General features: G+C 34.9%; 1 protein-coding gene across 8 annotated transcripts in view; it reads right to left on the bottom strand.

The window, feature by feature from the left end:
• LOC106669978 (synaptotagmin-7) overlaps positions 1-14549 on the bottom strand; it is a 378922-nt gene that overhangs the window by 114172 nt on the left and 250201 nt on the right. For 3 of the 8 annotated variants that reach the window (XM_014399921.2, XM_014399912.2, XM_014399931.2), the window contains one exon: positions 8351-8362. The exons of 3 other annotated variants lie outside the window; for them this stretch is intronic. In XM_014399921.2, the coding sequence (XP_014255407.1) occupies positions 8351-8362 (12 nt within the window). Of the gene's footprint in view, positions 1-7944; positions 7967-8350; positions 8363-14549 lie in introns of those variants that run through there. 2 more of the 8 variants (XM_024229100.1, XM_024229099.1) reach the window with 1 other exon arrangement.

Genomic DNA, 14549 nt, shown 5'->3' with positions numbered 1-14549 from the left:
GTCTAATTGACCAAATTACCTCTTTCAATTAATTAATCTTTTTACGTAAGTTCTTGGTTGAATGAAAAATTTAGTGTCACGAGCGGGTTCGAACTCATACGACATTTGAAAATGGCAAAAATAGAGAAAATTCGAAAGATTGTAGGTTGAGATGGGGTGTTGGTGTCAGAGTGGATCGAAGTAGTTAGAGCACGGCGCCGAAGGTCGTGGGTTCGAATCCCGCTCGTGACCCTAAATTNGGCACGAGAGGGATTCGAACCCACGACCTTCGGCTTGATACGCCGCTGCTCTACCACTTGAGCTATCGTGACCTCGATCCACTCGGACATCAACTCCCCATCTCAACCCCACTTTATGAGTTTTCCCTCCTTTTGCAATTTTTCAAATTTCATGTAATCTATTTGATTCTCAGCGACAATTGAAATGGCGACGGAGAGCTTTTAGTGAAGTGTACTTCATTTTAAACATTAAATTCAATAATTTCGTGGTCCGCTTGACCAATTAATTGAGCTATCGTGAGTTCGATCCACTCGGACACCAACTCCCCATCTCAACCTACAAATTTTCTCATTTCCTTTCCTTCTTGTAATTTATGAAATTTCGTGTAATCAGGATAGTATCAAATAATTGATTTATTGTTAATAACAGTGGTTTCAATGTTACAATTATAAATTTATACCATCAATAATTCAAAATATTGCATTACATACCCTGATAGATTATTCACTACGTTTCATTTTAAATTAACAAACACTCCGGTTTTGTTAAATTGAATGTCATTACCTGACTTAAGAATGTTTAGTGCGAGACGATTATCAATTTCTATTTTGAAATAACGAAGTCCTCCGGCTTGATTTGCGTTCGTAAAGAGCTGTATGAGGCATGCAACGTAGGGTTGATGATTTCCCAGAGGAAATATTAGTATAATTATAGTAGGACGTGAATGATTACTATTGCCACCGAAAACCGACGGAACAAGTAGCCTTGCTTATCCGAAGGTTCAAGTTCAGCTCGGTATAAATATTATTATATTTATAAAACCCATTGGGGTCTTACTACTTCTAAGTACTTTTTCTAGTTTTGAGGAAAGAAATAGCTAAAAAATAGCCCCTGATCTTTAATTGTGAATGCTTTGCTTTAGCAATTCTACGATTCTCGGTTAATCTAGCCCGTTGTGACTTCTTGATTAAAAAAATCGATTAAGTCATTGATATTTCACCGAAATATGTTGTTCCAGGCTTTTTATTTAAAAAAGTAACTATTTATTTTTGTTTCTGCTTATCTGAATATCACATAAACACGGTGGTACTTTTCACATGAATTTTTTGATATTTTTGTTTATCTTCAACCAAATGTCCAAAACATCTACAGCTGAGATGAAGAGCGCGTGAATAAAAAATTTCAGAAATAGGTTTAAAGTATAGACAATTGTATCAGTTGCTAAGATGCGGTTCCATTCTTCAAGTACAACATAAAATTTTAAAATCACTAATTTCGTGGTCCGCTTGACCGATATTACAATTAGTTAAGGTTTTTAGTTGAGATAAAATGTCAATGGCACGAGAGGGATTCGAACCCACGATCTTCGGCTAGATACGCCGCTCTACCACTTGAGCTACCGTGACCTCGATCCACTCGGACACTTCCCATCTCAACACCACGTTTTGAATTTTCCATCCTTTTTGCCTTTTTGCCAAACCAAAACATTGCATAAAAAGATTATTTAATTGTATTATTAAAGTTGGCCAATGTATACTCAGTTAAATTCAATCAGGCTAAAAATTTGTTATGAACCTCATTCGTTCATTTACTAGGTTTTTAAATTTCCATTTTTAACAATTGTTACACTCGGTAATTATGAATTGAGGTTTCAAAGATCTGATGAAGGGGTATATTGCTCAAAAGATGATTGCAGTATTGAATATTTTTCTTTTCTTTCAAATTATATTTATTTTCATACAAAAATAAATAAATAAAGCGTAAATAAATGCATCAGAAGTACAGAGTTATTTCCCCAGTAAGATTATATCATTTTTTTAACTACATTACTTCTTATATTTTAATGATGTGTAATGTTGGGAAATAAGCTCTTGAAGTTATTGATCAGTGGTTTTTTACACCTGACAAATTTATTCGTCAATAAATAAATTACAATGTCAATATTCTTTGAACGGCCATCGCGATGGATGAGTATGCTATTCGTTAAAGATATGCAATATAACACAGATTTTTTACTGGCAAAATGTTCAAAAAATGTACAATAGAAACCCTGATGGCCGGCTGATGTTTGAATTGCCAACCAGGAGCTGTAAATTGTCATTGCGTACAAACATTTCTCATCGGACAACAATTTCGTTCTCTCTTCGCTAATATGCTTATGGAAATTTGGAATCGAAGTTCAAACTCTGCGATTAAACAGTATTTGTTTTCTATTGGGATTGAGTAGATGTAAAAAATTCCACGAAAAACTCAACTTTTTCACTTTATAAAATTAGCTACTACTACTGAACAGAACATTTCATACTTCTTACCGCTCGGTTTATTCCAAATAAGCGGGTATTTTTTCCCCTTCGTGCTGATTATACGGGCGGATTGTTCTGAAGAAGATAAAACTAAAATGCAACAGCAATACGGGTTCTTTTGAAATAACGGCCACAACTTACTATGCGTTTTGATATGTTATAACATAAAATTATAAAAAGCCTTCTTTGTTTTTATATTTTTTATATATTTTGTTGAAATTGAATTAATTATTTTCTTTAGATATTAGGCTAAATATTTCGCACTATTTCTTCGAAATTGATCTTTTGATACAGAAACCTAATGGAATCATAAATTCATTCTAGATTTTTAAAAATTTACATGTCAAACTTGATTCTTTTATGGATCAATCTCTTTCTGGGCCTAATATTCCTTTCAGACCGTTTTCAAGCCTCCGACACATAACTCTCCGTCAGTCCCCATTCTCTCTCCAGTCTATCACTTCTGGAGTCCCTCAATCACTCAATACCCATGCAAATCTCTATCCTATCTTTATTGTTACATTAATGATCCTAAATTCAAAAAATCACCTATCACTTTTATCCTTAAGATTTGGCTTTTATCCCGTTTCATACCTTTCCTCACCACCTTTTGACTTGCAAGTTAAAATTTTTAGAATTCAGGGTGCTTAATATTTTCGTTCGTCGTTTAATCTTTTCACAATTATCTTAGGCCTCCAGGATGAGCAATAGACATGTTATGTCATCCGCATAAAGCGCAATTGTGCAATTTCTCAGTGAGGGGAGTGGATTTATAAAAAGAAGAAACAAGCATGGCCCTAGGATTGGACCTTGCGGAACTGCGGCGGCAATTGGGAAAGGTCTGGAAGTTTCATTGTTTAGGGAAACACGGAAACAACGTTTTTTAAGTAGGCCATGACAAATTTTATAAGGTATCCTGGGAAATTCATTTCAATGAGCCTGTGCATTTCACCTATCTAACACCAGCCGAAGTCCTCGAGGCCTTAACCAAATACCACTCCAATTCCATTGGAGTTGATGGCATCCCTATCCATTTTCTTAAACTCTGCCTCCCAATATTACTACCTGTTCTACTTCACATCTATAACTACTCACTCCAAAACTCTATTTTTCCGACAGCCTGGCAAAAATCTCTTGTCCACCCTGTCAATAAAACCTCCAATCCAACCTCCCCTACAAACTATCGTCCCATTTCCATCCTCTCACACCTGTCCAAGCCCCTAGAAAGATTGGTCTAAGCGCAAGTCTCCAGGCACCTTGAACAGTCCCATCTTCTCAACCCCCTCCAATCTGGCTTCCGCCAAGATTATTCCACCCAATCAGCACTAATAAAAATTACCAGTGACCTCCACTTAGCAATGGACCAACGGAATGTTTCTATAATTGTCATTCTTGATTTTTCTAAAGCCTTCGATTCTGTCCCTCACTCTTCTCTCCTCTCTAAACTCGAATCTTTTTCCTTCTCCGCCAGCACCATCCGTTGGTTCCACTCCTACCTTACCAATCGCCATCAAGCTGTCTCCCTTCCCAATGGCCTTACCTCCTCCTTCCTCTCTCTAAAATCTGGGGTGCCCCAAGGCTCTCTCCTATCCTTTTTTCCATTTATATCAATCATCTGCACGACTCCATCCAGTCCTGTAACGATCACCTATATGCCGATGACTCCCAAATATACATATCCTTCCACCCTTCCGATCTTCACTCGGCCATTCTCAAGATCCAAAAAAAACCTAAACTCCATCAACGAATGGGCCCATAAAAATTCCCTAGTCCAGGCAACTCCACAATTCACTCCCCAGCAACCCACCTCTCATGCTAAATAACCATCCCATCCCTTTCTGCTCTTCGGTTAAAAACCTAGGAGTAGTCTTTGACCAAAACCTTTCCTGGCATTCTCACATTGCCCAAATTTCCCGCCATTCCATTGCCTCCCTCAGCCTGTTTCGTCGGCCCTGGCTTCTCTTACCTTTCTCCACCCGCAAACTCCTTTTTATCTTCCCTTATACTTCCCTTCTTCGATTATAGCTGTTTGGCATACGGTGGCCTCTCGGAGTGGGAGAACGCGCGATTAAAGCGTATTATGAATTGTTGCGTAAGATTTGTGTACGGCACCCCAACTTTCCTGACTATTCCCCTCCTTCCGTGCACAGTATTTCCTAGGTTGCTTTCTTTTCCAGTCCATCCACACTCGTCGTCCTCCTTACATCATCCAATCCCTCCAATTCAACTCCTCACATCTCACTCGTAAGACCCGCTCATCCCCAATTGACCTCATCCTTCCGCAACATACAACCCATACTTTCGAAAGATCCTTTCTGATCCGAGCCCCTAAACTCAGGAACTCCCTTCCCCTTTCTATACGTCACGCTGCCTCCTTTTCCTCCTTTAAATCTCACCTGTATAATCACCTCCTCTCCCTTCAAGCAGAGACCTCACGATAACATTTGTTATTTTTGTTAATATTCTCGTAATTTTTTCTTCTGGCCGGCCTTATTTGTATACATTGTGCCAAGATTTCTATATTTTTTTTTTACTTTTAACTTCATAGAAGGAATTTCCTTTATTTATTTCATGTAAGTTATTCTTAGGGGACACCAGTCCCAGAATAAAGTTATTTTTCTTTTTCTTCTTCTTCTTCTTGTATACTATACCGTCCTGCCAGACCGAATCAAAGGCCTTCTCCCATAGGAGGACCATCCCAGACTTGAATGTTGGAAATTCCCAACGATTGTAATTGAAACCAGTTCGTCCAAACAATAATTTCCATTCGGTTACCATTGGCAATCACCTTATTCCCGACAGCCCACCGTCAAGAGAATTAAGATTCTGCCTTTTTAGATCTTGTCCTGTAAGCCCAATCAAGCTGATTTTCCATCGTTGCTTTTCCACTTTCCACCAATGCACGTAAAAAACGACTTCTTCAAAAAACCGTAAGATCATATGAACACTCCAGTCAAAATTATTCCACCCCTATGTGGTGAATGTAACAAAAGTCTCAAGACCAGGAGAATACCTTGGGTGTCAGAAAACGAAAGATGGAAAATAAACAATCAGACAATCTAGCCAGACGAGGACATGCAAGATGATCAATAGTCCCAAAGACGTGTAGGTCAAACTGCAAATACAAAAAACTGTTTTAAACAGAGTTATTTACTACCGTACGACCTGGTAAACTTCAATGGAATGTAGAGTTATTTACTGATAACTGGCATCTGAGAAAACACCTACACAACATGGGTATAGACAAAGATAGTCTTATTACAAGGTTATGCAATGAGGAGGAAGAAACCACGTACATCTTCCAACGCAAAGTAATAGCTCAACGAAGACATAATCTTCCAAGATGATTCAATTGAACTAAGAAAAGTGCAGTAAGCCAAAACGCTGCAGTACTTAAGTAATAACCAAAACTTCTTTTTTTTTTTGTATCCTCCTCCTCCTTATCATCATCATCTCACCCTTTTGACGTCTATCTCTCTCCACAAAGAATTATAGTTTTCAGTCGTTTCTTATCCGGCATCCATCAATCTAGAATTTCTTTATTCACTCTATCCACCAAGCCCCATACTTTCCACCTTTATTCCCCGTCTCTTTGCTTACCCCCTTTCTTTACAACTTGCACCAAGGGTAGTTCATTGTCCCTTTTTAGTTTTATTACTGCTATTATTATCATCATAGAGTTTTAAAACTAATTTTGTAAAAATTGCTCTCATAGCTCATTTGGCATACACATTAATATCATCATTGTTGATGAAGAAGAAATCGACCACGACGATTTATGTGTTTGGGATCTGGTTTCTGGTCAAGTAGAGAAAGAAGTAGACTCTGTGATCACTTGCCAATCTTTCGGCCTTTATTAGACCATCATCAGGGTACCATCCTATTCCTCATATTAACATTGCATAATTACGAAAAAACCCGACGACGTTATGAAGATTTATATTAGATAACGTTTCTTTATCGACTGGACATTGGAAAAACCACTATCCTTGGAAAAACAGAAAAACATGTCTTAGTTCAACTTAACGAACCTCATGTACTTTGAGACCTCGTAGTCGATGTCAGTGGTTTTTTTCGTAATTCTGCAATGTTGATATGAGAAATAGGATGCTGCGCTGATGATGGTTTTATAAAGGCCGAACGCTTGGCAAGTGAACACGAGTCTACGTCTTTTTCTAGCTGAACAGAAACCACATCCCAAACACATTATGACCTTTCCTACTTTCTTGAAAAATAAAATAAAATAAAAATAATCATTTGCTTCAACAAAATACAAAAAGATAATTTTTAAATTGTAAATTGTAACTATTTTATCAATTTGTACGCAAACTATGTATCCATCTGCATTTTGTACAAGACTCGAATTCCTAAACAAATTGAAATAAAATTAATTAAGGTTTTTAGTTGAGATAATAAAGTCAGTGTAACGAGCGGGATTCGAACCCACGATCTTCGGCTAGATACGCAGCTGCTCAACCGCTTGAGCAATCGCGACCTCGATCCACTCGGACACTAACTTCCCATCTCAACCCCACCTTTTGAAGTTTCCCATTTTTCAAATGTCGTGTAATCTATTTGATTCTCGGCGACAAATGAGATAGCCTCGGAGAACTTTAGTCCCCACTTCCCATCTCAAGTTAGTGTCCGAGTGGATCGAAGTCACGATAGCTCAAGTGGTAGAGTAGCAGCGTGTCTAGCCGAGGATCGTGGGTTCGAATGCCGCTCGTGACACTGACTTTTTTATCTCAACTAAAAACCTTAATTAATTGAAAAATATTAATCGTTCAAGCGGACCACGAAAACTAGGGAATTAAACTAAAAATGATTAAAAGAAGAATATTATCATTTTTATCTTGTATTTTTTTTGCCCATCCATCATCCATCCATACTTTAGGGCGACCAAATTTTTGGTTAATAATGGTAAAATTTTGGTTCTGCAAAAAATGCCTTTTATTCTTTGGCCCTTACTGTTTAAGGGTGTATATTTATTTAGTGTGATATACATTCTGTTAAAAAACATATCGTATATTTGTATGAAACTTAAGTAAATAAGTTATACTGTTCATAATTGACTATTCAATGAAGCATCACGTTCCAAAATAAAGTTGTTATTTTATTTTCATTAACATTAGGCTTCTTTTTAGATTATGAGTATTAAAAACTAATTTTTTCCTATACTTTCAAAAAATATATATTATTTTTTATGTTATTTAGATTTTTTATGTCTTTTATTATTTTTCAAGAAAAATTATTACAAGCTATGATTTGCATTAAAATGTCACCCATAAACTCTTTCATCTACTAGTAAATATAAATTCGCGAAATATAAAGGTTAGGGTGTTTCATGTTTCATGAACGCAGATCAAAATAGAAATTTAATTAATATTTTATTTTGTCCAGACTTCAAAAGAAACTAAGTTACCTAATCGTATATTCAGACAGGTAAGCTTTTGTTCCGTTTGTTGTGAAAACCTGCCAAAGTTATAATCGCTGAAAACTGCAATTTTCTCTTCTGTATTGTCTGAATGGCCAGTTGCTTTTTTCCCTTTGGCGTGGTCAATTTATGTCGGTCGGGTTAAAATTTGCCTCTTTCAGCTTTGCTCTAGGTTTATTGTTTTATCGTTTGATGTTGTATAAAAACCTTTAAATTGTAGAATATTTAATTCTCATTGATGACGATGTGATTGACAGTTATATTTCGAAGTTTGACGTGGTGAAAAATAATTTTCGCAGACAACTGCAGATAGCCCCATGCTTTTCAGATTCCTGTACGGTTTCGTTCAAAAAGGTTAAGTTATCCTTAAATAATTATTAAGAGCTGTACTTACTCTAGTTGCGCTCTGCTCAGCCAAAGGAAAGCATGGAACAAAAACAAATTGAAAAATGCAAATTAATGCCAGTGTTTTCTTTTTTCGAATTGTCAAATTAAAAAGAAATTGGGAAAATAAGAGGAAAGGTTTTAGTGCAAGGAATATAAAACATACATTCTGGAGTGCATTCAATAAAATAGTTTAGTGGTGCAGATAAAAAGTGAGAAAGCCGTCGAAGCATAATAAATAAGCTATATAAGCATGCACAAGCTATTTAAATCATTGCAAAACATGCAGAATATGAATAGCCAAGTATTACAATTCCTTGATTTTTTATGTATGTAGTAGGTTGTAGAGGCGATTTGATTTAAAGAATATTTGTAAATTGAGCCGAAGGTCGTGGGTTCGAATCCCGCTCGTGGCACCGATTTTTTTTCATTTCATCCAATACCTTACATAAAAAGAATAATTAATTTAATGATGTCATTTGGTCAATCGGACCACGCTATATAATGGATTTAATCTATAAATACTTTGAGCTGTCCTAATATGTTGATTATTCATACACTAATTGAAATACAAAATTAAAATTTATTTAAGACATTAGGAAATTGAACATTTGATATAAATAAAATATTAGCTCTGATATGAAAATCAATTTTTTTCAAATGTAATCAGTTCACAGGAAGATAGACGACGGAATGGAATTCAAAATTGACGAAGCTTAACGAACCTGCACTTTTATCTGTCTTCAAAAATGTGATACAAAATAATCAATCCTATTACTAAAGAAATTGTAAATTGTGCAAGTTGAAAATATGCAAAGATATTTTTAAACCAATTTACTTATTGGTTATTTAGTTTATAAGCGAATTTCGTTTATTTTTTCAATTTAATATTGAAAAACCCCTACGATCAGATCGTTTCTTTCCTTTTCTATAATTTGTTTTTTGGCTTGTTTGCAGACAGAAATTACCCGATTTCTAATTACACGAGATTATAATTGTTTCAACTTGTAAGATTTACACACCCTTTCGAACCCCTCTGGCGACCGGTTTTAATTTGAAAATGGAAAATAGCCCGAACCCCGTGTGATTCAACTAAAGGCTGTAAATCAAAATCAATTGTCCCCGTTTGGGCCCTGAATCATTGTTCCCATGATGGGCCCGATTTGGCCCACACTCGCGGCCAATACAGTGCAACCTGTTATAATAATTTATTTAAATTTGAATATTTTGTTTGGGCTGGTCTGTGTGTTTTCAGTGAAATCAAGACTCTTTCAAAAGGTCGTGATGGGCCGGGTTCGTCTGTCAGTCTTTAGTGGATTAAGTATTTAACTAATCATCGCTCTTTATTTTTTAAATATTTTATGTAGATGTGTAAATATTTATTGAAAAAAAAGGTCTTGATGCGTCTAGAATAACACCAATAGGATTTTAAAATTCACACTTCTATAAATCGGTTTTTAACATAGATTTTTAATATATGGCAAAGAGAGGGAAAATTAGAAAGTTTGTAGCTTGAGATGGTGGGATGGTTTCCCGTATACTCAAGCTACTTGAGGAAGTTCCCCAATTTTTTTTTTTTTTTTGTGAACTGAATCCAATGAAACTTTTACGAATCGATTGGACCACAGCAAACCGTCCTAAATTGTGGTCCAATATACAAAAATGGAACAACTATCACTTATAATCATCATGGGTATGTTTGTCTATACCCTGAATTCAGTGAAACTGTTCTCGAATCGATTGGACCTCAGCAAACCGTCCAAAATTGTAGTCCAATATGCAAAAATGGAATAAATATCACATATAGTCATCATGGGCATGTTTTTCCCTTTACCAAACATGATATTTATATGCTGGTTCGTGAAATTTTTACTGACTAAAAAATATTTCTCTACATCGGCTATTACTACTTCGACTAGGAAACCTTAAAACCAAACACAAAACATTGAAGAGAAAAATAATTAAGGGGTGCTATACGTCTGAAAAAAAATTATCGATTTTTTTGCTTGCTTTGTAGAAAATTATTTTTGAACAGAAATTGTAATTATTTTAATCAAATTACGTTTCCCAAGTTAAAAAAATGTTTTTCTGAGAAAAGTCATGTGATTGAGGGAGTCATGCAGAGTCAGGTAGAATGACCTCATTCTTTCCCTTTGTTAAACTGCCTTTTGGTTTTTTTTCCGTCTGTTTTCCGTTTCGTTTCCAAACTTTTTGAGTGTGTGTTTTGTGTAAAACGGGTAGGAAAAACCTTTGACAAAATGGTAAGGATCAGAACACTTTGACACCAGCTTTAGTTTCGCTGGCAGTAGCAACGCCAGAAGTGGTAAGTTTCAAATTTTTGTGGTTTCTCGAATTGATTTTTCCCCCTTTATGCTATTAATTTAACAATATTTAGGCATTATTCCCAACTTCAATTCAAGCCCGCAATTCAACTAGTAAATCCAGAATGTCTCCACCTGGTTTTTCATATTATGGCCCATCTTCAAGTGCATCATTCAATTCAAGAGATTCAATATTCTCATCTCTACTTTGAGAATGTGAGCTGTCCTGATGATAGTTGTTTACCTTATTGAGAACTCCATCGAAGGAACAGGAAGATTATTATATGGAGGGTAAATTTTTATTGGCTTAACATAAATAAACTGTGAATGGTTTTCTGAAATTTATTTTTGTTAGTTCTTCGGTTTTTGGTATTGAGGTACGATCTGTTTTTCGAAACAAAACATGGTTTTTTTAAATATTTTTTTATATATTAAAAAGTCAAGACGTATTTCGCAAAGAACGCAAATTGGATCCAGGAGATGCCAAGCATTAAAAGGTTTTCAATTTTTTTTTTTAAGTTTCGAACGAAGTGTTCAGGTGTATTGCCTTGATGAAATTGCAACTTCCTATCTTTTAGGTAATTTGAAGACTTTAGTCTTTTGTGTTCATAATGTACATTATGCGTCAAAAATTACCCTCCAAACTATAACATCGCCTCCTACGACAACAGTATTTATGTCTGTAAATTGGACGGAAAAAATGCGAGCTTGATCAGAAAATCGCTTCTCCTGCAAAGCTGTATTTTTCAACATTTCGGTACACTTTTCTTCAAAACAATTTATTACCTTGAAAAGATTCTTTTTTTTTAAATTTTGTAGTAACAAAAAAAGCAAATCATTTTAGCAAGCAGTTCTTTGAAAAACACCCAGGAACAAAGAAATATTTTTCTTACGTAGCAATAAAAGGTGTAAATTTTCGTCACAATTTTAGGTTGTGGCGAAAAAAAAATTAACTATTTTCAAAAGTCTTGAGCTATAAACAAATAAAAAAATAAATAAATAAAACGATTGGTTGTATAGACTAAATAGAGTTTGAGAAAATAGTGCTAAAAATGGTAACTTGTTTTTTTCCTTTTGAACAAGTAAAAGAGGCGTCGGTGCCGCAACGGTTTAGGCGTTTACACGGCGCTCATCACTGTAAGGAAAAGGTACCGGGTTCGAATCCAGCGCCCTGCGTTCGAATCCGACATACTTACAAATGGGCTTTTTTTTTTAAAAACACCGGCACCCCCAGGATTGATATCACCTCTGCTGTTGCGAACCCTCATAACAAAAAATAAAATAAATGACCTTCAAAAATAGGTTGAAAAATACAGAATGAAATTTAAATTTTTCAAAATACAGATACTTTTGAAAGTAACGCGTATCAGAATTAAGTTGAAAAAAGTTAACAGCGGAGTTAAAAAAGTAAACTAGGAAAGAACCAGCTGTTATTCTGAAAAACTTTCGCCAACCCCTTAAAGTTAACGTTCAGCGGCTAAGTACACTTACCATTTCGCTTCGATCAATCTGGCATTTATGATAAATACCAGATCCGGTAAAAGGATTGAAACAGACAAACTGTCGTAAATATGGCCGAATATGCCCAGGAGGATAACAATAACATCATCCCTCAGGCATAGAAGGCCCGACTTTTTGGAATCCATGAATACTGATAAAAATCCAAACACGTATACGATTCAGAAGCAGGTACCGAATATTTTATTTACCATTTCTTCCCCGGTCTAATATTATCAGGATTTGGGCGAGGCGAAATAGAAAAGGCTCAATAATGCTGTCTGTTCCTGAATTTGCCACCCCTTTCAATGAATAGTGATTGTTGTCACTGCTTTTTATTTTCAAAACCATTTTTATTAGAAGAAGACAAAATAAATACTAACAAAAATACTTTACTAGAAAATTACAAAAAAAAATAAATACAAATAAATAAACTGCGAAAAATAAATATGAAGTATAAAGAGCACTTTTATATAATATTTAGATAACCCTAATGAAAATAATTTTTAATTGTATAAAATATTATTGAATTATTGCTTGTGTTTCTCAACATTGGCGTGTCGATAAAATTTAAAAACATCCGTATTTACCTTGAAACGCGATCCTCGGGAAAGATAATCAAAAACGTCTCAGAAAGGTAAATAGCGTGCATAAACATATGAAATATTTTCATATAGGGTAAAGCGGGATAGTCCGATTTGGATTTAACTGATCTCTAAATAATCGATTACAGGGGGAAAGGATTTCGACAATCCTCTGGGAAATCACGTTTTTCCCTTGAAATCTTATAAACTGAAATGCAAATTCTCTTTAGTATTTTTCTTTTAATATCATCACGCTTTAAATCTGTTTTTCTAATAGTACCTGAAAATTATTGTTTTTTAATGTGTGCAATAATTGTTTAATAACAGTAATTTATAATACTGCTTGAACGTTTTTCTGTTTAAATAATTTTACAATCATCATAATATACATGGCGTCTCAGACATGTAGCGACTCTCCACATTTTTCTCTAATCTCTTTAAGCTATAAAAATGTTAAATGGTAACCTGATATTTTTTTTACAGAAGATATTGGTGTAAATAAATTTTTGAATATCGATGTAATTTTGCTTTTTTAATGGAACCTAATAATTTCATGAGCATCATAAGTAAAAGGTTGCTAAACAGATTAAATAATTAATTAATTGAGGAGAGAAATGTATCCACCTTCTACTTAAGGTGGGATGGCCAATGGAGGCCAAGGCCTAGTATCAACGATTTATATGATTTTTTTGGTGATACTAGTAAAAAAAAAAAAAAAAAAAAAAAAAAAAAGACATGCGTTCCACTTTTCTTACCTACATTTCTAGGTCGCTTGATCACAATATAATTATGTATTGTATCTATTAGATTTTGTGGATTGAGCAAATAACTTCTTTTAATTAATATTTATGTAAGGTATTGATTGAGATAAAAAAGTGGATCACACGAGTGGGACTGGATCGAAGTCACGATAACTCAAGTGTTAGAGCAGCGGCGTATTGAGCCGAAGGTCGTGGGTTCGAATCCCGCTCGTGACACTGACTTTTTTATCTCAACCAATACCTTACATAAAGATTAATTAATTGAAATTATGTATTGTATTTACATACATAGAATTTACTTCCTTACAGAAATAATACAACGTTCTTTTCGGGCAAAGTAAGTTAAATTATTTTTCTGACAAGAAACAGAGTTAATATACGTTTTTTGCACCCAGCAATACAAATTTAGTATAATCAAAAAATACTTTTTTCAATCAAATCTATCGCCGTCCAAATGCTTCCGATCTTTTACGAAACTTGCAAAAATGACGCTGTTGATTTACCGGAGACTTTACAGGGTTTTAGGAAACCCATGTAATGGCTTAATTTTAATATTAGTAAATAAATTAAATGGGGGATATAAACTAAAATTTTGAGTATGTTTCTTGATTCATATTTATTTTTCTCACTGATAGTGACATAAAATCAAAACTTGTTATCATATTCAAAAATAAGAGAAATTAAAAGTTTTAACGGTTGTAATAACGTTTTAGTGGTAAATTGACCAATACATCTTTCAATTAATTGTTCTTTTTATGCAAGGTATTGGTTGAGATAAAAAAACTCAGTGTCATGAGCGGGATTCGAACCCACGACCTTCGGCTAAATACGCCACTGCTGTACAACTTGAGCTATCCTGACTTCGATCCACCCAGACAACAACTCCTCCAACAACCTTTCGAATTTTCCCCCATTTTGCCATTTTTCAAGTGTGGATTGAAGTCACGATAGCTGAAGTGGTTACACCGGTAGTAAATTGAGCCGAAGGTCGTGGGTTCGAATCCCGCTCGTGACACTAACTTTTCATTTCAACCAAATTCTTACAT

Source organism: Cimex lectularius, unplaced genomic scaffold (assembly GCF_000648675.2).
Source record: "Cimex lectularius strain Harlan isolate CLEC.00 unplaced genomic scaffold, Clec_2.1 scaffold318, whole genome shotgun sequence".
NCBI classification, from domain to species: domain Eukaryota; kingdom Metazoa; phylum Arthropoda; class Insecta; order Hemiptera; family Cimicidae; genus Cimex; species Cimex lectularius.
This window is presented reverse-complemented; position numbering and strand designations above follow the sequence as displayed.